The 23,688-nt window shown below is 34.3% G+C and overlaps 2 protein-coding genes across 12 annotated transcripts; both read left to right on the top strand.

Moving 5' to 3' along the window:
- Window positions 1-2,453: 2,453 nt before the first annotated feature.
- LOC122830157 lies at window positions 2,454-10,128 on the top strand. The gene is made up of 5 exons (XM_044115292.1): window positions 2,454-2,500; window positions 3,497-3,826; window positions 4,107-4,424; window positions 7,033-7,186; window positions 7,291-10,128. The coding sequence occupies exons 1-5, from the start codon at window positions 2,467-2,469 to the stop codon at window positions 7,436-7,438; spliced, it is 984 nt and encodes a 327-aa protein (XP_043971227.1). The 5' UTR covers window positions 2,454-2,466; the 3' UTR covers window positions 7,439-10,128.
- Window positions 10,129-10,807: 679 nt separating this feature from the next.
- Window positions 10,808-22,203, top strand: LOC122840209 (membrane cofactor protein-like). Of its 11 annotated transcripts, none has more exons than XM_044132474.1 (13): window positions 10,808-10,959; window positions 11,705-11,803; window positions 11,919-12,107; window positions 12,314-12,410; window positions 13,088-13,161; window positions 13,239-13,418; window positions 13,514-13,699; window positions 14,510-14,566; window positions 15,942-15,980; window positions 17,333-17,377; window positions 18,102-18,156; window positions 19,599-19,656; window positions 21,041-22,203. In XM_044132474.1, the coding sequence occupies exons 2-13, from the start codon at window positions 11,746-11,748 to the stop codon at window positions 21,041-21,043; spliced, it is 1,041 nt and encodes a 346-aa protein (XP_043988409.1). In that variant the 5' UTR covers window positions 10,808-10,959; window positions 11,705-11,745; the 3' UTR covers window positions 21,044-22,203. The 11 variants fall into 11 exon arrangements, with proteins under 11 accessions (XP_043988409.1, XP_043988400.1, XP_043988435.1 ...); XM_044132465.1 differs by having other exon boundaries at window positions 19,596-19,656; XM_044132500.1 differs by lacking the exon at window positions 15,942-15,980.
- The last annotated feature ends 1,485 nt before the right edge of the window (window positions 22,204-23,688 follow it).

Here is a 23,688-nt window from a genome sequence, read left to right as displayed (position 1 = left end):
GAAACATCAAGAAAACAAACTGAGCCATGCACGTGTGCTTTTAAACACGTCCAAACACCTGAGCCTCTAAAAGTCAGACTGCAGTGTAAGCTGTACAGCCTGTTGGACGACATTCAGGATTCAGGCGAGGAATGGAAAAGGGATGTAGACAGAAATAATAATTAAAAAAAAACAGATGCCCTTCCTTGGTCAAAGGAAGGGCATCTGAATCAAACTTTCTGAAAAGGCTTCATCTATCTGTTCTAGATAATTTTAGATTTCACTTATTAAAAAATATGAATACTCAGTTCATCATTTTACACAAAAAGGTATTTATTACTAACCAGAAGAACGTTTTGTCACAAAAGGAAAAAAATTTGTCAAATGTCCTTCAACAAACCTAATTACTACTCACCTGTGAAAATGAATTACACTTTATGTAGGAGGTAACTTTCCAAATAAAATTAAGCTATTTGAAATAAAAACAACTTTTTGCTGTGATCAACAGTTGTCAAACATTGGCTTAGCAGCATGGGGACATCTAGTGGCTTTGTGCTAAACTTAAACCGAAATATAATACTGTACTGCAGTACAGTACAGTGATCAACAATCAATGTGATTTATAGTCAAAGTAAAAGTCACTTTTTTCCCTATCGATTATTTTAAAAGATTATTTATTTCTTAGATCAGAATTATGTTTGCATACTCAGAGAAGAACAAAGAAGAACGTGTTTTACTGTTTTATGGCAACAAAAACTAAGCACACCCTCAGATTCATTTACCTGCATAACCAGCTCTAACATCAATAACTTGAAAAACTGTTTCTTGCTAAAGTATTCACACCTTTAAACTTTTTCACCCTTTGTCACAATAAAACTCTACATTTTGATGAGGGCTATACAGATTTATGAGAAAGACCTATACAAATTAGTTGAATTAAGCAAAATAAAAAAAGACATGTTTATAAATGTATTTTAAGAGGTGAACTTCTTAAAAGTGTGGCATCTATCACCTTTTCTTTGTATACTTTTAGAGAGCATTCTCTACAGTAACATACCTTGTGAAGTCATGCATTCTAATCTGATAAGTAGTTGTTCTGTGAAGGACATTTGCAAACAAAACAGCACCGTGAAGTTCAAGGAGTTTCAAGAAGCAGACAAGTTAGAGATATGCCGTGGAGAAGTCTTATGTACAAATCAGGTTTTCAAGCAATCTCCAGAGCTTTCAACATCTCACAAACAGCACTCATCAGGGGTTAAATTCAGCATTAAGGCCCATTGTAATTCTGGGGAAGCTGATTCACAGCTCAGGTGAGAAAAGCTGTTGACAGGCAAACTACTAGTGGTGCACTAACTGTATCTGGTCTTGTTGATGTCATATTAAATTATTTTAGAAATGGTAAAATCCATATTATTTATAAAATTTACAAAGGCAGTGCTGTCTTTAGCAGAGGTTTGTCCTTGTGAAGAAGAAGAGTCTAAATGTGGTTCACTAGTATTTATCTTATTACAATTCACAGATTGCTGTGCAGAAACTGTTCCTTTTCTTTGGTGATGACTTCATCCAGGCATTTAATCACGAGGACCTTTTCTAATCCTTCTAAGCCAACTTGGAATGTCATTTAAGTGCTTGTGTGTGGACCTTGAGTGCAATTTTGTTTATTGATGTTTATTATGGAGAAGACTTGTTCACAAGGAAGGCTGTCCTAAACATGCACATTTTTTGCAGCCAGAGTAACCTGGCAAGAGATGCAAATAAAACATAAACTGTAAAAGATGAGTGAAAAACTGCAAACTGTCTCAAGTTGATCAAAGCCATGAAACTGTTTCTTAAACTCAGGCAGGAAAGTCTTTTTGCTATATTTTATGTCAGTATTAATGCCTGCTGTCCAAACTTCTGTTAACCGGGGGAAATGGGCTTTGTCTCCCATAAACTAAGCTTCAACTTCCCAAATCGTCTTAATTAATTATCCGATTTTCCCACAGTGCACCCCCTAGTGTAGGATTTAGGAATTGAATTTCTTTTTTTAAAAATTCGAGTTAATGTCTTTTTATCTTTTCTTGCTTATTTTATTTATTTTAATATATGTTTTTTAAGGTAAAGTCACATCACTTGGATGCATGCTACATACATGTATAACGAAAGAAGTTAAGTGGAAGAAAAATTTGATATATGCTGGAAAAAAGGTGGATTTCAATGCAAAAGAGCTCCTCTGAGAATATTCATCTATAAACATGAAACACTGAGTATTGTAAAGAAAAAGCAGATGTGCTCGAGGCAGAAGAGTAGGTAATGTACACAAACGACATCTTTGAAGCCCCAACCAGAACCAGAAAAAAACACACCATGTAGAGTATGCAGCTAAAGCCTATGAGAATAGCTGAAGAGGCGAAAGTGGCTCTAACAAACAACAGGAAGTTCAAAGCGATGCAGTCCACCTCTTACATTTTCCGCGCAATCTGTCTGAAGGCAGCTTTTAGTATCAGCATGAAGATTTTGTGCCTACTTTTGCTTGTACATAGTGAGTAACCTCTGAATTAATATTTATTATTTATCATTCTACTTGCAAATTGTCATTAGTTTTAAAGATAAAAACATATAAAAAGATTGTTTTGCCAATATTTGTTTACATCTGGAAAGATGACAGAGTAGATAAAGTGGAAACTAAATGTTTGTTTCTTTGTATAAATTCGAGTGAAATAGTACTAGTTGGTAATAAATGCAAAGCAAATTCAGTGGTCATTTTATTTTCAGTGCTTACAGATACAATGAAATTCTCCAGGAGTTCTCCATTCAGTTTTAGACGAATGTATAAACAGTGATTAGTGCTTTATGTTGCTGTCATACTTTCCTCTGTAAATAAGAATAAATAAAAATTTAATTGAAGGTAAATATTTTCATGAAAATATTCTCTTTATGATGGATAACATCTACAGCACTGCTCACTTTTTAGCGGGCACTATGTACTGAAACTTTAAACAATTTAATATTTCCCTGCAATTCCAAAATTTTACCCTGAAATGTTTTTAAAAATTTGACTTTTAGTTTCATTATGCATCTTAAACTTGATTTATTTAATTTTTTTGTTGTTTTTTTTTCCCCAAAAAAAGACAAAATATCTATCTAGATGCACATGTGTTAGTACTTGTGCTGTTAGGACAGAGTTGATTCACCACATTTTCCAAAGTTTAAGCACACAGAGATAAGAATATTTGATCATTCCTCTTAGTGTAACCCTGCAGGGAGATTTTGGCCTGACAACGTTAATTTATGTTTTAGGTGAACCTTTTCAGCTTTGATTTGCTTATGGTTTTAGTTAAACACCTACCCATAATACTGGGCCATGTCCTCAACTTAAATGGAAAGGGTTAAAAGGATTTTGCTAAATATTTTTCTTTTGTGAAATTATGACATAATTCATTTTAAGAATTGTATGACTCTTTATCAGGAATGCCAGTAACTCTGGCTTGTGATGCATTTTCCTTCTATAAACACTAATATGTCTTTAATTTTACAGCAGGCCTTCAGCTCCAATGCGATAAAAGTGAAATCAGAGCACATATTGGAGGAGAATTCATAATTGTCTGCAGATATGAAAGTAAATTCCTGTTCAGCAACAAGTACTGGTGCAGAGGACCCTCTAGATATAGCTGTGACATTTTGCGGGATACCGATGGTGTTGCAAAACCCAAAAATAAAAACAGGTTGAGCATATCTGATTTGCCAAGACGCGTGCTGATTGTGAAGGTAACAAATCTCCAAATGGAGGATTCTGATGTTTATTGGATTGGGATCGAAAAAATAAATGCTGACATAATGAAATCAGTCAAAGTGACTGTTACCCAAGGTAAGAGCCATGAATTAACTAATTTAGAGCTCTAAATTAATGTATTCTCCATTTAGAGCAGGGGTGTCAAACTCCAGTCCTCAAGGGCCGGTGTCCTGGAATTTTTAGATGTGCCACAGGTAATTATTCTATTCAGGTGTGGTGCAGCAGAGTCACATCTAAACATTGCAGGGCCGTGGCCCTCCAGGACTGGAGTTTGACACCTGTGATTTAGAGAGCGCATTGTTTACTAGCTTACAAATTAAGTGATTCAGACTGACAACTCTCATTCTTGTGCCAGTTCCAGTGTCTAAACCCAGACTTTGGCCCCTAACTTCTCTGGCGGATGATGCAACATGCTTGGGGAAACCACTAACCATTCGTTGTGGTGGTGCAATGGGAACCAATGTTTTTTATGCCTGGTATCAGCATGTTCACCACAAACGTTTCCTGCTCCTCAGCTCTTCAAATCTAAGCTTACACTGCAGCATGTTAACAGAGGACAGCGAGTATTACTGCTCTGCCAGTAACAGCATCAGCAATGCTCAGAGTGATGCCCTTTCGGTGAAGATCCTCTTGCCTGACAACAGCAGCTGCATCTATGTTGCTAATATTCCTGGTAAGAACCAAAGTGATGTGACTAAAGCTGGCCAATAAAACCATCAACATCCCTCATAGAATATAACAATTAATCAACACAGATAGAATAATGATCCTCAGTATGTTATTTGGTGAAATGAGACTGACCTGGTTAAACATGTCCCTTAAATGTGATGATCACTAACACAAAAATAAATCAGGGCATAGCAATATATATTTCACAAAATAAATGTGTGCTTTTATGAAAATCTGTTTAAATCAGTTTGTTTTCTATTACATCTAAATGTTTTAACTTTTATGGTGCCACAGTTATGATTAGCCTTGTTTTTGTTACTGCATGTCCTTTCAGAGAGAGCATTGCTTACTGGCTTCCAGTGTAGCTAAGATATGCTGATAAGGTCATATAAGGTTTGTGGTCAAACCAAAAAAAGGAACTTGAACCTGACTTAGTGATGATGTTACAAGAAGAATAACCATGTGTGAGTGTTCTGGTGAAGGTTTGTGCCTGTTGTTTGTCTTCCTATTTTATCGGTTTGATACTTTGATACTTGTCAACATCCTTCCTTTTTGGTAGCCTACCCTGTGCTCACCTACTTAGGGTAGGTGAGCACCCTCATCTACAGACTGTCACGATAGTTTTAAGAAGAGATTTTGGTCATCTTTATGTCAACAACAGAAATTATGGTCATTGTGACTGTACATTATTGTAAATAAGTCACAAAATATAATAGATTGAAGTCACAGTTATGGTGTAAAGAAGAAGTCTTAATTTCAGTTCAATAGTTTTATGTGTTGGCAAGCAGAAAGGCAATAAATTCAGATGAGCAACAGCATGTAAAGTATACAATGATTTATTTACTATAATCCAAACCTAACTGAGAATAACAAGCTGTGTCCACTCACAAGGCTCTGTTCAATCCATAATTTATTCTGCTACTCTCACAAACATACATTCTTCTCCCACAAAACTATGTGGGAGAACTCAGAACTGGCAGTAGACTGAAAGAATAGTAAACAAGGATTGACAGCAAGAAGCATGTTTGTGAACTTAAAAAACACAGTGCTGGAAAAGTGACTTTTCATAGATTTTAGTTTGATTCTTTGAGATTTGTTTCTCGTCTAGTGAGTCTTTTTTTTTTTTAAATGTTACTGTAAGTAATCTAATCCTCTGTTATGATTGGAGAAGCTTTCAGTACAATGTATGTTGGTGCCACTCTCTCAATTTCATTGTACAAAAATACTGGGAACATAAAACATAAAACAACGACTCGTTCCAACATGAGTCTAGCAAAATGTCAAGTGACAGGTGAAAAACAGAGGAGCTCGATTATTTTTTCACTGATTATATATCTCATGCTATTCTGTCACAACATAGTGACAGATTTAACGAATATGTGAAAAACATACATTGTTTATAAAGGTTACATACTGCAGCTTTAAGAATTCTATCAAGTGAACATATAGGGAAGAGGACTTAGTTTTGGGAATTGTACAGAGCTGAAGTGGGCACTGCTTTTTAAATGCTCCTTTGTTTAGCTGAGATAACAGGCCTCTTGTTAAGCCTGTCTGCTTAGTGACTGTTCTGGGCAGTTTTGCAAGATTTCCTTAAGATAATGAATTAATCATTTTAATTTGCATATGGCCATTCCAGTCTACCATGGTTTTCTTCACAAAAGGCTTCCATGTGATAACTGTTTGTAAGCTTGTCCCTAACCTTTAGCCCCAGCTGAAAAAACAAATGATAATATTATGCAACTCTCTAGTACTATTCCAATCCAGTGTTGGATCCTCAGATAACACCTCTGTACTCTGGGCCAAGAGGCTTTATCATGCTTTTTTCAGTTGCATCTGTGCTCTGTTACAGAGCACCTGATTCAAAGGAAATCACATTAGTATAAACGACTTTGTGAGATGTCTGTGCTTAATTCATAAATTTACATTGGGTGCATTGAATAAATAAAAGATCTAAAACATGCAGGGAAGAGAACCTTTACAACCAGAATCAGGACACCTTTGGGAGTGGTGTTGATCAATAAAAAACCCACAAACCTCAAATAACTGCAGCACGTGTGTGTTAAGTGTGCCAAAGATCAACAACATTTATGTGAGACTTATATGGTCATACAGCAGGGGTTGGTTCAAACTGAAAGGTTTGAACCACAAGATATTAATTCTGGGGTGCCTTCAGTGTTTAATGCTCTGGTTTAACATGTTGTACACTCGTTTCAAAAGGGCTCAGCCTGGTCATGGTTTATTGTTCATATGAGGATTTTAATATGATTCAAGTGATTATTTTTAAGTACTCATGAAAAAAATACTGAACAGAAAAGGTGTTAGCCATTTAAGACAGATGGCTAACAGATCTGTCACAAATGTGACAAAACTCAACTTACGAAGATTGGTGACCTTTATTAATTTGACAAAGGTCACCAAAAGTTACCCTGGTACACAAACACAGTTTTACTTTTCTTGCATAAGAAAAAAAATTTAATGTATTTTACGTAAAATGTAAGATTTTACAAATATGAGCTTTTGAACATCTATGAGGTCTGATATATTATTATCATGCTGTTAAAATCAGCAGATTTCCACAGTGTTTTGTAAATATATTTGCTTTTATTTATTAGGACAGCCTGTTTATGACTGCGCAGACAGAATGAGGACCACTGTGGCTGAAACGTCACCAACAACAACCTGCATAGAAACTGTAAAAATCCCCACTGACACATCAGAGGAATCTTTACAAGTCAATCAAACTTCTATGGATGTGTTTTTCAGCAGGTTAGAAGCATCTTTTTACTGTCTCCCTGATGGAAATAATATATAATGGACTGAAATGATTAAAAGTAAATTCATCTGTAAAAGTTGTCACTTCTTTCTTACAGCCCATGGACTGGAGTACCACTGTGGTATGAGCTGCTGCGATGGGGTTCTATGACCGTCTTAATCATAAGTCTGTGTATATTCATCAGCTGTACAAAAACAAGTCACAAGAAACATGGCAGAAGAAGGAAAAAGTTTAATATGGGGTGAATCTATTTATTTATTTATTTTTTTTTTTGTCAATTTTATAAATTTTAACATTCCTTGTACAGATGTAATCTTTAAAGAAACTGTATTTGCTTCAATTTCAATTTGTAATTCAAGCTTAAATGTCCTAAAGCCTACCTGAAGTAGAAATACTGGATGTTATGGCATGCAAATTAATACTTAAGATAAAATTATGCTCTATATGCGACTGCACAAGTTTCCAAAATTTGCTTTTACATGAATTATTATTGAATTTTAACATTTATATGGATAAACAGTTGTTTTGTTGTTTGAACTATTTGCTTTTATGCACCTTCTTTAGGGTGTACTATACAAAATTAAATACATTTTATTAAGGTTTGTGGTCATTACAAAGGATTTAAACGCTTTATTACACTTACCAAATATGTGTAATAATGCAAAGTTTAAAAATAAGCAAAACATAAATGTTGTGCATGTTTAAGGGTGTGCCACAATTGGAAGCAGAATTGTTTCTTTCAGGATTCCAAACTGTTGCAATCTTTAATCTTTATTTTATTTTTTACAACAATACTGTTACAGTACAAACATTTTGTGTTTTTTTTTTTTTTTATATATTTACTATATTTTAAATGTATTTTAGTGATATGTATAGTTAAGCAACCCGAAATGTGGTCAGATGAGACCAAGTCTTAACTTTAAGCCACATACAAAATGCTTTATGGAGGAACACTAATGCTTTGTATCACCATGAATGCATCACCGCCCCCTTTTTAAAAAATAATAAATTGGTATTTTATTCTTATTTTACTTTTACTTTATGTTTTTTCGTTTGTTTTTCATAAATAACTTTGATAAAGCTAAAAACAAGGAGGTATTTTTTTGTTTTTGGAAAGATAATGAGAGAAACTCATTTTTGTTTTCACTTTATTTTATGTAGATGTTATACAATACTTGAGCTTGAAACTTAAAGTTTTCCTGCAAACATATGTGTTTAGTTTCACAGTTATTTTAATATATTAGCTGGTAGAAAAGCATGACAGAAGTCTATAATTTACTCATGAAAGGAATGTAGCTAAGTACAAATTACCTCTGAATTATTCTCAATACAAAAAGAGTGCTGTGGTGGATAGAGCCCAAATTCAGTTTTATTCTGAAATATTTTACCTACTGTAATAAAGAGATTTAGTTTAATATTGTGTTTTAAGCCAGATTCAGATAAATAATCTGCAACATCACCCAAACCAAGCAGCACTTGTACTGAACTTTGGTTTAACTGTAGATGTTGAGGATCTGTCTTTTCCTCTGTTAGACTGATAAAATGTTTCATTTTATTTATCACTATATTACATCTAAATCCATTGTGGGCCATTAATTGTGATGCATTTGAATACAAGTTGTTTAATCTGAGTAGATTGAAATGAAATACATTTCTCATATAGTTCAATAATGTGTGGTTCATTAGTGAATATAGTTGCCATATTCTGATGGCTATTCCCAGCAGGACAAAGCATTGTGTCACAGAGTTCAAATTATCTCAGACTGTTTTCTTTGGATAATAATGAATTCACTACACGTTTTGGGCTCCAGAGTCAAAAATTGAGCTGTTACTTGCTCAGTGTTTTTGCTTTCCATCATTTGTAACAGGTTAATTTTTGTGCAAATATTTTGATCTGAGCAATCTTATCTTTTCTTAATGATTATGTGGTTACTGAATGGTTACAGACTTGTGAAGAATATGGACTTTTTATGTTTAATATATTGTTTCAAGATTTTCATTGCCCCACCCAAAGCATTAAAAATGGCCAAACAGAAACCATAGTTTATAAAAGAGTGTTTCTGAAATGGAAGCCAGTGTGTAGTTACTCAGAACAATAATGGCACACCCATAATTTCCTGAAATTCATTCTGTGTTCTCTGCAGGATGTTTAGATATTTTGTTGTGCTCTGTTCAGACAGATTGTTGGAAGGAGTAGGACATTGTCAGTTTATTTTTTATAAAATGCTCAAGTCTCACAGATATTTTCTGAAAATTATTGTGTTACTTCCTGCTTAAATTTATTTTGTTTTTAATTTGGGTCCACTAACACATATTGTTAATTTCTCCATTTTGCATATTTGTCATTCAGCAACTTTGTACTGTGGTTCTTTTTTTTAGTTAAGAGAAGTCTGCTATATTGTCCAACATTTTACCATGTGTTATTTCAAACCTGTCAAGAGGACAGTTTATATCTACTTTGACAACTGATGATTTTAAGTCTTTTTTAATTTTAAGATTGTTATATATCTTCAGCAAAAGATCTGTCACTTATTTGTTTGATTCAGGGATCATGATCTGTCACATTTTAGACCAAAAGTGGTCCTAAACTGAGATCAGAACCAACATTCCAAGTTGTGAAAAAGTGTTCCACTACAGTTCCTCTACTGAATCTATTTCTGCTTTCAGATCATCACACAAATTTGAATATCAGACAAAGATAACCTCAATAAAGACCAAATTCAGTTTAGGAATGGTAGTTTTATTTATTACGGAAAAAAGACATCCATACCATTGTAACTCTGTGTGAAAAAAATTATTAACCACTTTTTAAATTATGAGTGCAGTTGTAATACTACCAATTTTGAGTTTAATTTAAAGGCCACATTCAGGCCTGATTACAGCCAGACCTATAGAATCACTAAAAGAAATCCATTAAATGGACAACGAAATCATGTTCTGACCTAAAGAAATTCAAAAGCATCTATGACACCAAGTCTGTCACCGCCGTCTAGAGGGGGTTGCAAAACCATTCCTTAACCTCAGGCACACTTTGAATCCATACTGATTAAAATACTTTCTATCTACTTAAAAGAATTAAGGCAAATATTTGCATAGTTTATTTATGTTGCTCAAGCTGGACTGTTCTTAATTTAAAGTTCCTATGTATTTCTTTACATGAAAAATAAAATCTAAGTAAAATTAACTTAATTTTGTCAAGCAGATTAAGTACAATTACTGTATAAATTAATGTATAAATTGCTCGGCTTTTTAAAAGTAGAAAATGAAATGTGCAAGTACATTGTAAAATCTAACTAGATCACCTTACTTAAACAATGCAAACTCGTTGCCTCAAAAATCTAACTTAATAATGTTAATATGTGCAAATTGTATGGACCCGATGTCTGAACAACCTGGAGGCTCTGAGAGTCATTATTAGATTGAGGGCAGTCAGACTAGTTTTTTTTTTTCTTTGTTTTACTAAATTATTTTATTTAGCTAAATATTATTGCTGAGGGGCACAAACAGGCCTTCTGACATACAGATTTAAAATACAAAAGTAAAAAAAAAACACTCAAAAAGGGCACTATGGCATCAAGTATAAACAGGGCAGAGGCTCAAGCCCCCTTTAACCCCCGCCCTCCCTCTACGTGCCTGGGACCCATACGTATTTGCGTATCAGTAACGTGTATCACTTCTGGCTACGCCCTCTTCCAAGAAGTAGCGCACTAACAGGAAGTGTCCACCAGCATAGTGAATCTTCGTGTTTGTTTGAGAGGTGAAGTTGGTAAGTCCGAATCTACTATATATAAACTTGTTAGATTAATTTATAAAAGAGCAAAGAATGATACTTTTCAGTAATTTTCGGTTTGCTTCAGTTATGCTTGATAGTGTCTGTTTAGCTAACCTTCAGATAGCTAGCTAGCCGAACCCGCTACGTTTTTTGTCGAATATAAATATTTATTTATCGACAGCCGATTCAGACTGTTTAGTGTACTTTTTCCTGTATTTTTCACAATTAATTGACCTTTTGGCAACTTCGGCTTACAGTACAGTGAAACTGAAGTTACATTAAGATTAATTTAAGCCGTTGTTTCCGCGACGCGTTAACGCCCACATGTTTCGATATTATTCAATAAACAAGCTACTTATTTTCTTTTAAAACTCAGTTTATTGATTCGCTCCTTTTGCATGATGTTGCTTGTCGAGTTGTTTCTGAAACATCAGAATATTATAGACATTTTTGCCTCGTTTGCGTCGTTAGACGCGAAGTTGGTATGGTAATATAAACAGAATATGCTTGAAATGGAGTTCTATTTCAGAAATATGGTAATTTATTACAATGGATGCTTTCTTTCATTTAAACATATGTTGGTAACACAGTGGGATTTGGTTTCTACCGAATCTTTAGTCTAATATGACAATTATTGACACTATATGGCTGTCATTGTTCGTATTTAAAACATTTAGAGCTTGCTGTCTGATTGTTTTAAACACTTTTCTTGTTTATGTTTTCTTGCATCTTTTCCCAGAAAGAAACTGTTGTCACAGGATTACTGTCCCAGATCTTGCCATGGATGTTACAGCTGTTTTTATACTCTGCAGTCTTGGCTTTGCCATGATTGCTGAAGGTTAGTTCAACTTCAAACGGGGACGAGCATGCGCAACCTGACAGTAATTGAAGCTCTTTCAAATCTCACACCCATCTTTTCAACTAATTCTTCAATTTGTAAAATTGTTTTCTAGCACAAGATTGCTCCAGACCTGTTGCAGGAGCCAACATGAATTTGAAGGATGATTACATTTCCCAGCAAACATTTGCAGATGGGAGCTTAGTTTATTTTACGTGTAATCCTGGCTACACATCTGCTGGAGGACCTGCTTTTATCAGATGCACTGCTGGCACATGGAGTACTGTGCAGTTGCGATGTGAAAGTGAGTATTACTTAATAAATTCTCCATGATACAACAGTAGAATAATTTCACTCACAATTTGAAATTGTGGTATTCTTAAAAGTCAAACACTTATATTTTAACATCATGAAAGTGCTACTTTGCTATTTTTTCCCCTACTTGATTTGAGTAGCAATGTCCAATAAATTGTAGTTTGAGTGTAATTTTGTTCCCTTTTCTTGTTCTAGGGAAAAGCTGTGGCAGTTTGGGTGAGGTGTCTAATGGTAATGTTGATTATGCCGGAATTGAGTTTGGTGATACAGCTACGGTCACTTGTAACGAGGGGTTAGTAACAAAATTATAACTTTATCTGAGAATGCACCTGTTCTATATGTAAACAGTAAAGTCATACTGTCATCCTTTTATTGAAACAAAATGTAAAACTAGACTGAAAAAAAAAACACATCACCAACCTGTTGAAGAATATAAAAAAATGCTCTGCTCCATACGTCTTTTTCTTCTAATTATACTGTCAGAGAATTCAATGGTAATTCCATGCAAACCAAAAACCTGTAGCGTCTGAAATGGAGCTTTGTGTGTTGTACAGCTTGACTTTCAAAAAAGTCAGGCTAATTAGAAGCGGTTGTAGGTGTTTTCTATTTGCTAATAATATTAATCTGGGAGTGAACATAAAATATTGGCCTCATGTCCTCCCAGATTAATGGACAGTTGCATGCTCCACTGAGATAATTAATGAAATATTTCCTGTCATTGTGGTAACACACACATCAATGCTATAGAAAAATCCCTTGCCAAAGCATCTATTGTAAATGTGCTGATGGTAAAATCTAAGTATAGCGGCTGAGCTGATGCTCAACCCTCTTGGTTGTTGGAAGCAGGAAGCAGCATTTTTTTTTGCTAATTTTGAGGTAAAATCAAGACAAGGGTCTGTTTGCTTGTCTCAGTGTTGTAAAAATAATTAGTTAAATTAAATACTTTTTATTTCTCCACTCACTCATTAGTTACATGCTGGTTGGAAGGTCGAGTTTTAGATGCGAAGTCAACGGATGGTCTGGCAGGTTACCAACATGTGACGGTTGGTGATCTTTTTGTTCATCTCATCTTCAAAGCTGAAAGGATCTGAAATATATAAAACTTAATTCTGTTTTGCAGCGGTGATGTGTACCACACCAGCACAAGTTGAAAACGGTAGATTTGATCCAAACAAAGAATCTTATGTTTTTGGAGAAGTTGTGCGGTACTCCTGCATCAAAGGATTGGTACTTAGTGGGTCAAAAGACTTAATCTGCTCTCATGATGGACAATTCTCCTCTTCTCCTCCAAAATGTGTCAGTAAGTGTTGGGCTGTTTTTAGTCTCAAATTTGATATCAAAATTATGACAGATTATTGTAGTTACAATAATAATTTCCTTTCCATTCGCTTTTAGAGGTTGAATGTAAAGATCCTGTAATTGAGAATGCTGTCTTTGTAAGTGGTTCTCGGCCTCCACACGGATACATGGCTACCGTGACTTACGCCTGTAAAGCTGGATACAGGATGATTGGCCCATCTACTGTGACATGCAGTGTAACTAATCAGTGGTCACCATCATTACCAGTATGCACAGATAAAAGTAAGTATGTGGGGAAAAAAACACTAATAAAATAATGCACCTCATAATCTGAACATTAATTTCCTTACATAGTAATGAAAAAACTTTCTAAAAAGTGACTCATTCAAGTCAGCATTCACAGATACATTTATAAAGTTGTTCTTCAAACTTCTGGTTCATGGATATAAAATTGAAGGACAAATTGGGATAAACAAAAGTTAAATACTTTGTACTAGTACAAATATGTATGAGAAGAGTGTTTTAGCACCTTAAATGAGCTGCCTGATTTTTTTTATTTTTTTTTAAAAAGCAGTACATTCTTCAGATAATGTGCTTTATTATGTGGTACTGATTTCTTGTTTACATTTAACTACTTAAAATAATGTCCTGATTACTATCTAAATTTTTTGTTTGTATAGAAAATACAACATTTAACTGAATTATATTTATAATTCTTTTCAGTTTTGGGAGAGTTAATTTGAATTTGTGGAGAAGTTTTTTGTTTTTTTTCTGTCGTGGTAAATCAGAAGGACTTATGACATGTCCTTTTTGACATGAGACTTTATCTGAAGTTGAATTTAGGCAAAGATGAGTGGGCTTGATAATTTTACTGAGCACAGGGTGTGACAGGTTTTTTCCTGTTTGGAAAAATAGTGTAAGATATTTTCAGACCTTTTTCCAAGACTTCAAAGTTTAAGTTTTTTTTCCCCAAGTCATTTCTTCTGATGCTGAATTCCAGGCTGTTCACCTTATATTTATTTCATCAATTTGAATATCAGGAATTATTGGTATCAAGATGATCTTCTCCTTATTACACTCTGTTTTTCCCAGGTCAACCTCCTGTCCCCACTACTTCCACTACTATCACCACTACAAAACAACCGAAAGGTCAGTATGTTAAATTGCATGTAACTTGTGAAAAATGCCTGATTTTGCAATTTGATACAGGCAGGAGCGATGTAAATGTGGGAGCAATATTGTATCTGCTCAAATCAAAGAAAAAGCAATCATGCTCAGGTATATCATCACGACCACCAACGTGAAGTAAATAAGTAATTATCCAGTCATCAAGTTACTTGTTAATAGGTTGAATATGCAGTTTTAGGCAGCAAGTGAATGTTGTCCTGAAAATCAGAAATTCCAAATTTGTAGTTGGATCTGGAAACGCCCCTCAAAGTCAAACATTTCTCTCTGAAAGTGAGAGAAACTCCAACTACCCTACATTACAATTTCTAAGACCAACTTTGCATTTCAAAATGGGCTCTCTTCGGAACAACAGTAGTAAGGTGAGGTGGAACCGTGTTTATTTTACAAGTCATGCTTGTAGGAGTGCATCTAAAATCAATATTACAAGTGTCTGCAAGTCTAAACTGAACAAATTGGTAGTGTTGTTTTCTTATGACACCTAAAGCTTAAAGTGGCAAATGGTACACATTTTCAATCATGTAGCTGAACTATTACCTTCAGTTGTTAATAAAAATGCTATATATATATATATATATATATATATATCAAACATAACATAAAAGGACATTGAAATTTAATGCCTTGAAATTGACCTTTGTCTTTATAAGAAGCTCCTGCTCTGTCCTACACTCAACCTTCAGCACCCTGAGAGAAGTTCACCCTCTACCCCTCTTCAAATCAGAAAAAATTGGTTTCAAACACTTGTGCTGGTTTGTGCAGCAAAAATTTTCGTTTGTGTCACTATTATTTTAAAGATATAAAGAAATGTTTCTAGAGGTCATCAAAGGTCACCCCCCCCCCCACACACACACACACCTTCTTCAAATCAGATGAAATGGGTGTCAATTAACTCGACTGTTTGTGCAGCAAAATGTTTTGTTTGTGCTGCTATCATTTTAAATATATAAATAAAAATGTTCTCCAGGGTTCATCAGAGGTCAACCACTCCTGTGGCTCTGCTCACATTTGCAAAAATAAATAAATTTGATGTCAATCAACTGTGCTATGTTTGTGCTGGTTTGTACAGCAAAAATTTTGGTTTGATCAGCTTTGGCTTTGAAGATATCAATTACAGTTTAAACATTTTGATGTCAAGCATGCTGGTTTTGTTTAGAACATATGACTGAAAACTTGAAGCAGAGAAGTTTCACTTATTCCGTTATGAACAACTCATGATCACAATTGTTTATAAATGACATTTATTTGTCTTGATTATCTGGCTTTACAATTCAATTCATTTTGCCTATTTGCCATGTTGACTTCGCTGACAATGTTATCTGGAACGCTGTTACCTCAGGTGTTACATCTACCCAAGCTCCAACTCCCACCTCGCCAGGTAAATGGAACGCAAATTATATGCTGATAAAAATAGGCTTGCATTAGGATTTTTTATATTGCCGTGTAAATAACATTCAACGGCCACAAAAAAAATATATCAATGTTAGTAAGCTAAAACAATGCTAACCTTGCTAAAGCTGCTATAAGCAGTATCCTCTGACTTCTCATGTCTGGTGAAGAGACCAGACCTAACTAAAAGAAGGACCACCAAACAGGTCTGAAGATTTTACATTGCTGCTCTTTCGCAGGGCTTTCTTTTTTCCCTATCAACTTTTCAGAGCCACTTTATGTTTTGCAGTTTGCTTTCTCTGTTCTATCTTCATGGCTAATGTTGACTTATTTAATGTTGCATATAGAGCCAGTGTTTGACAGGTAACGTTCCACACAAGAACAAAATGACTACAAAGCCTGGCAAAGCAAACTAAGCAGTTGCTTAGGACCCCCAGACCTTCAGGAGCCCCTATCAATATTTTAATTTCGACATAGACCGCAGATCAAAAGTTTAGCATTGTTTATTAAAAATGATAACGCTGTTAAACTTGATGTAACTTCATAAAGACAAACGATAAAATCACAAAACAAAACATTACTAATAATCATGCCCAATGGCATGCAATTTTACATAATTTGTTCGAAAAGGAGCAGGTGGAAGATATATCATTTTATTATTTTCTGTCCCTCCCAGAAAATAACTCCTCACGTTTAATGTACAATTATTTCTAAATTTTTAATAACACACATTCTATACAACATACAATTGTTATATGTTATATTAGATAAAGATGAGGCCCTTTTTGAACAGTTTTTTAAGATAGATGATTTTCAGCAGAGATAAATTAGAATATTAACGTGTAAATCTAGGATTTACAATCAGAATCCTGATTGCTTTTTCTTGCCTTAGCTTTTCTGATATTTCTTTTCTTGCGAATGCTCCCATTTATGAGATCTGTCAGGCTGTCTTATCCATATAGAATTTTACAAATCTCAGGTTTATTTTACAACACAGAAAGCAGCAATACAGCTCTGTACAATAAACGCCTATGGGCAGTCACTGCATGTTACAGTTTTCCTATGACTGTTAAAGATGACTACTGCTCGTCATCTTTAATAGTAAGAATCAGCTTTATCTGTTAAGTTTCTGCACAGTAGCAAGGAATGTGACTTTGCTCGCACACTGGAACGATAAATGTACAAACTCTAGAAGAGTTAAAAAAACCATTGCTTGTTTTTGCAAACAGTGCTCTGTATTACCTGATGCAAAGCTTTTTTTTTCTAAAAATGATGCAACTTCAAAATTAATTCCTGCTCTCTTCTGTCTCATTTATTCTTTTTTTCCTTGTTTTTCTTTAGATAAGGGCGATTCTCACTCTCCGACATGGATTATTATTGTAGTTGGTAAGTTTACCCTCATCCTTTAGCTGCTTGTTAACAGTAAACAAAGATTTTGTGAGCTTTTTCAAAAGGAGTGTGACCTCAGATGAACAGTGCTGCCATAATAATACAGATTATGGAGTTCTACAAGGTCAAACAAAATAACCTACAGTAGAATATCTTAGTTAATAAATTAGCTCCTTTGCCGAAGTTATTTTGGTTATCTTTTTGCAGTCTGCTCCCAAAAAAGAAAAAAGCTTTCTGATCAGTAGTAGGGATTGCTGTAACTGAACTCATTTAATACCAAGTTTAACTTTTTAACTCTTCTGTGTTGATTTCCTTTTGTTGTAACACAGTAGCTGTGTAGAAATCACCAAAACTATTGTTGGCAGATAGCATATTGTCTATCAGTAAAATATTATATATAGAGAAGTGCTACAAGCTACTTTTTTGTCAAATTATTGTAAAGATATTGATTTTTGACATGAGAACACTTAATTTTATTTTATTTTTCTCAGTGCCAGTTGCTCTCAAATTATTTTAAAGAAATTGTTAGGTGTCTGCTTCTAAAATAGATCAAGTTCAATTCTTCAGATTTTTTAAATTAATTTGAAACATTTGAAGAAGAGATTTTTGTTTAAGGTGTTAGGATAAAAACAGAGTGATTAAATTTCAGGACCGTTTTAGTCTTGATGCTCACACACAAATTCTCCAAACATCACAATGTTTTTTTTCCCCATCAAAATAGTTCTCATCTGCATCACCATCATTTGCATTATAATATTCTTCATCCGAAAGAAACGGTAAATGTTTGTTTTATATCTATGTAAACTAACGCTTTATGGAACTTGGAGTCTTTGTTGTTTTTTTGTCCTGTTCTCAGCCCAGCAATTAACAGCCTGAATATGTGCCTTTGCTGCCTGTCTGAACTTTCTCACCATTGCATGAGGAAGGGCTTTTTTTGCACTTTGAAGTAGGGATGGGCATTTGAAGAAGAAATTACATTATGACATCTTGGTAATTCAAATTTTAAAAATTTAACGAAGCTTCTGCACATTATGCAGAAGCTTGACCATGTGATCAGATGATCAGAAGATGCTGCTAAGGACAAGTATGTCTTTGCCACTAGCAAAGCCATCATTTTCACTTTTCGCTTCTGCCATCAGATTGATAAAATGAATAACCACTGATGTGGGAATGCAGTGCCCATCTCTACTTTACAGACTTGTGAAGCTTTATTATGCTGTGAATGGGATTATATGGAATGAAAAAGGAACTCTCCTCTACAGAGCTGTGGGTCTTGCTGACTGATTGCTGCTGACGTTGTGTCTATATAATGAAGCCTCATTATTTTTAGTCTCAAAAGAGCAAACCCAAACCTGAATAAGCAATCAAAGAAAAGATTTTCTCATTTGCACACTTCAATTATTTCATAAGATTGTACATCACAGAGCCACCACAACTGTTTTTGTGAGTTAACTTTGCAATAATTCATAAATCATCAGTGTTCAGTGGAACAGGGATTTTTCTGGGACTTCACTTGCCTGTTAATTTGATTTTTAATGTGTCTGCATATTATCACCTTCCTAAAATAATGATCTAAGTTATTTTTTAGCCAAAAGTTTTTTGTTTTTTTTGCCTATATCACTTTTGTCAGAAAATGACACAAGCCATTATTTTAGGAAGGTAACAATATGAAAATAATTTCTATTTATGACTATCTGGCTGTATAGGAGTGTTTCTTTAAAAGCTACATCACTTCTAATCAAGTGCTAAATTTAAAAGGTATTTTAAAAAGAGGGTGGGTGTGACTTCAAACTTTACCACATTGTTGATGTGGTAAAGTCATATTTACCAAATCAATATGTATGTATTTTCTTTTCAGGACAAAGTTACAAAGATTGATTCTGTTCTGCTAGGATAAATAACCTGATCATAATTTTTTTCTTCATATGAAAACAATACAACTGTGATTATTTTAAGGTGCACTGTGTGTTGATGGCTGCATGGTTGGCACTTGTTTGTGTTGGTGGGCTTTTTAGATGAGCAGTAAACGGGATAGTGGGTGTTACCCTGTTTGGACCTCAGGTTGCATGTTACAACCTGAGGTCCAAACAGGACCTCAGGTGCTGTTTGGTTAGCCAGGTCTCAACTGGCTAAGCTAACTGGCTAAGCTTTTGTTAGTCACCTTTTCATGTATACATTTAACCAGTAATATTGACCAGTCATTGGTGGGTTACAGCAGTCGGCGAACCCGTATTGTCAAAGATCCTTCAAAAGATGGCGAGGATGTAGCACTCTCGGTAAGGAGACTGTTGTCCAACAGCGATTGTGTTTAATAAAAACAAGATTGCATGACGAGAAAGAACATGTTTTATTTTATTACATTGTATTTAAGCAGGTGAATTATGGTATTATTGGAGGCCTTTTTTAATCAAAAAAAAGGGCCTCCAATTTTTATTAAAAAAAAAAAAGCCCTATAAATGCCCAGATCAGCCACAACACTAAAATCAGCAATAATGTTTTGCAGGGTTTTCTTGTGGAAACCCTGTAGTATTCAGATGTATTCTAGATATATCATCAAAAAGGTTTTAGAAACAAATTTCAAAAAGTAAAACTCATTATGGAGATGCATTCCACACAGTGATGTACTCCAGACTTCTATTTGTATTAATTAGGTGAATATTAGCCTGCTTATTGTCTTCCTATGTATTTCTGCTTGATTGTCCTGTTACTATTCCATGCTACAAAATATTATTGCTAAAGAAACTCAATGATGTATCAAAGCAAAATGTTAAAGTTGGGTGGAAGGAAAGGGTGTTAAAGAATTATAAATTTAAAACAAAGGTTTCCAAGTTTAAAGGTAGCAGCTACCAGGTCCAGAATGAAGCTATCAGAGTTAGTGATGGTTTGCAGAGCCATATTAAGTGTTGATGTTAATCAACTGTGTTTTGTAAAGTCCAAGGTCACCACAATCGACTAACAGGACATTTTAGAGCACTTGATGCTTTCCTCTGTGGCTATTAAAGTAGCCTGGGTTTTCTGAACACCTTAGCAGTGTCACAGACTCGTTGCCTCCTCTCCACGTTGCTCTGACAGAGTAATTCATACAAATGCTTGTTTTAAACGCTCCCTTTTTGTTGGTCTTACTAATATTAAAATAGCCTGAAAATTGAACTTTTGGTTGTCATTAACTGAGCCATAAATTAAAATAGTGCTTTTAACTCTACACTCTGTGTGTAATTAATCTATGTGAGTTTCAATTTTTGAATTGAATTACTGAAAAAATCCTTTTGATGGTTTTGTAATTCAAATGTAGCTGAACTTGATCATGGAGTTAGGACACCTTACCCAAGAGTCTTTTTAGCTCTGGTAAGAAGTGTTTGACAAATTTCCATTGCACTGACATCACAGAATATTTAGAGGCTGTAGTAGGTGGTGTTTAAAAAGCCTTATTTTAAAACATTGCTGCATAGATAATTGAGATTTTAATGTTGTGGCTGTTTGTATAGTTTTAACTTTCAACTCATTTTTCTCTCCACCTTTACATTACTGTAGGTAGCCAGCTATCCTGTGGAAATGCTTTCTTCACTCAAACATTCAGCACATTGTTTTTCTGCATTGTAGGTGTTATGCTTTTTTTGTAGAAAGTGCTTGATTATGTTTTTCTGTTACTTTTTTCTCTAGTGAGCATCACTGTTCTGTTGGTCCAAAACTTCTGCATGTGAAGATGCTACCTTGTGGAGAGGACTATCCCCGGCACTGCTGCGAATGAATGCAGTTCCACAGAAAAATGTGGAAATTATTAAACACTTCTAGAAATCACAGTTTCTGCAGAGTAGTCAGCCTGTAATTCAAACATTGCAGACATGACATTTATTCTTGCTTGATGCTTCAAGCGCCTGGTCACTTATAAGACATTTGTGTCCACTTGCTACCTGTTTTAATTTTTTGGACATTACTGTACTCTACATTGATTTGGAATGTTTTCACTAGACCAATCTATCTTGCTTTATTCACATGTGATTTCAATTGTTGTTCTTATTTAACGGAAACACCACAATTGTGTAATTGTTTTTTTGCCATTCGGAATATCAATAAAGTTTTACACATATTTATAATGGAAGCGGAGCTTGTTTCACTTCTCTTACATCAGACTCATGGTAGCTATAATGTCTTTGATATTATTTACCTTTTAAGAGTCTGTAACAACATGTAAGGGTCTGTAACTGTAGCCTTCAGACACAGTTACAGAGATCTTAATCTAGTAAAAGGAGCATTTTACAAATCTTATTTCCCAACATTGTTTAACTTTTCTATTTGTGCAAAAATATTGATCTAATTAAAAAAAAAATACTTCACCTTTTCTGTAACTAAAGATAACAGGAGCTTTCGTAATTGTACAAAAGTCTCCTGGCAATTTAAACCACTCAGTCTTAAAGTTCATTATTTGTACAGATCAGATATTAGTGCCTAGCAAAGTTGCATCCTAGCTGCCTGTATGCAAAAAAATCAAATGCTTTACTTTGTGTGTTTGGGTTGCTATGAACAATTTGCCAGTTTAAATCATGTTCTTATCAGTATCAGTATTTTTTCTTTTTAGTATCTTCTTTCTGTTTGTTTTGCTTTATATTATGTCATAGTTAAAAAGACTACTTTTTTCTTTTATTCTCATCTGTAAAATTCAGTTTTTTACTGTGGTTGCATACATTTGTATTGAAGATTATCTCAGATAGGCTTGTACTTATTTATTAAGTTTATGACTTCAATATGATTTCAAATTGTTTGGAGGCAGTTGTCTAATTGTGTGTAATTTTTTTTGTCCTTAAAATAAAGGCTGAAAAAAGCGGTGCTTTTCTGTACTAGTAATTGATGTATATTGTATTTTAGGGTGACATCTTGTTTAAACCATGGTGAATTCTTACCCTAACTGCGCTTAGATGTTTTCCCATCACTTTTCATGAAGAACCAAGCAATTGGTAGCCAGTCTGAAAGGGATGAGGTTAATCTATTGGGTTAATAGTTGAAACTTGGAATAGCATTTATTTGTGCTTCAAAGACAATAAAGCAAGATAGATTGGTCTTGTGCAAAGTCTAGAAAGTACATGAGATTCGTGTATTCTCTAATCAAATAATTTTGGTAAAAGATCTTTGACAGGCGGATGTCCCAGTCAAGATTGTAAGTGGACAATAATTTAAGCTCTTCCTTTTTGTTGTGTTGGTGACACGTACAAAGAATCTTTCTTTTGTCTTGTCTAAAAACGTTTTCTAAGAAACTCAACTTGGGGTTAATGTAGCTATAAACATAAAAACTTACATTATTGAACTACTCAGACTGTAAGGAATCAATATAATCCATACGTTTATTTTTTATGTAATCAGTGAAATAAGTTAAAATTTTTATAATAATTTAAAGAGTCTGGTTGTTTTCGTAAAAAAAAAAAAAAAACACCCCAAAACAATTCCTCCTGCTGCGAGATGATGACGTGTTTCCGGTGGGGTGTAAAATCCCAAGAGGCACCCTTATCTTAAAGATGAGGATGTATGGCAAGCCGTTTTAACATAAATTCGGTTTCGTCTGACTTTCTGTAATTACATCCTAGATAAATAAAAATGCATTTTGACTAGACAAAATGGTAATTTAAGATATCGGAATTTACATTCCGACTGGTAAGAATAATAATTCAAGATATCTTCAATTACATTTTGACGAGTCAAAATTCCTTTCAAGATATCTCAAATTACGACACTGGATCCGTCATTTGACGGGACACATATTTGTAATTACGATTTAAGATGTCTTGACCGCAATTTCATTAGTCAAAATTACAATTTTAGATATCTTAATTAAGAATTGCGTATAAGACCCTTTGTGCTACCCAAACAGCTGCCTGCAGAATTTTATGTTTCCCCGCACAAAATTGTCAGTAAATACCACAACGTAGAAAGAGCTCGGCAATGTTGGAAATGCGGAGAACGCAAAACTTCAACTGTGAGACTGCTTCTCAAATCAGAAAAGAATTTACTGTTTATTCATGTCCGACTAACCGACTGCACTTAAAAACAGCTTTGAAAAGCTAAAATTGCTATTGTCAAAGTATTTTCAACATGAAAGTTGTGCATTTTTTGAAACATCTATTTTTCGTCTTTTCTATTTTTTATTGTTTTATTAAACTTTCAAATTGCCACGTAAGTCAGGGACGTTTTGACTGTACAGAATACATGTTGAAGATATCAGTAATGTCATTCTGAGTAGTCAGAATGTTAATTTAAGATATCTTAAATAAAAAAGCTGTGTAATTCAAGATATCTCTAATTCATTTAGAGATATCTTA

This window comes from Gambusia affinis, linkage group LG01, assembly GCF_019740435.1.
Source record: "Gambusia affinis linkage group LG01, SWU_Gaff_1.0, whole genome shotgun sequence".
NCBI classification, from domain to species: Eukaryota; Metazoa; Chordata; class Actinopteri; order Cyprinodontiformes; family Poeciliidae; genus Gambusia; species Gambusia affinis.
Note: the sequence above shows the minus strand (reverse complement) of the source record. Positions and strands in the feature narration are given on the sequence as shown.

Bases quoted from the DNA above. Each gene is read 5' to 3' on its own strand.
- LOC122830157 (XM_044115292.1), top strand. From the start codon at position 2,467: ATGAAGATTTTGTGCCTACTTTTGCTTGTACATA. The intron at 2,501-3,496 runs GTGAGTAACCTC...TTAATTTTACAG, and splicing joins CCTACTTTTGCTTGTACATA to CAGGCCTTCAGCTCCAATGC. The intron at 3,827-4,106 runs GTAAGAGCCATG...TTCTTGTGCCAG, and splicing joins CAAAGTGACTGTTACCCAAG to TTCCAGTGTCTAAACCCAGA.
- LOC122840209 (XM_044132452.1), top strand. From the start codon at position 11,746: ATGGATGTTACAGCTGTTTTTATACTCTGCAGTCTTGGCTTTGCCATG. The intron at 11,804-11,918 runs GTTAGTTCAACT...ATTGTTTTCTAG, and splicing joins CTTTGCCATGATTGCTGAAG to CACAAGATTGCTCCAGACCT. The intron at 12,411-13,087 runs GTTAGTAACAAA...CTCACTCATTAG, and splicing joins ACGGTCACTTGTAACGAGGG to TTACATGCTGGTTGGAAGGT.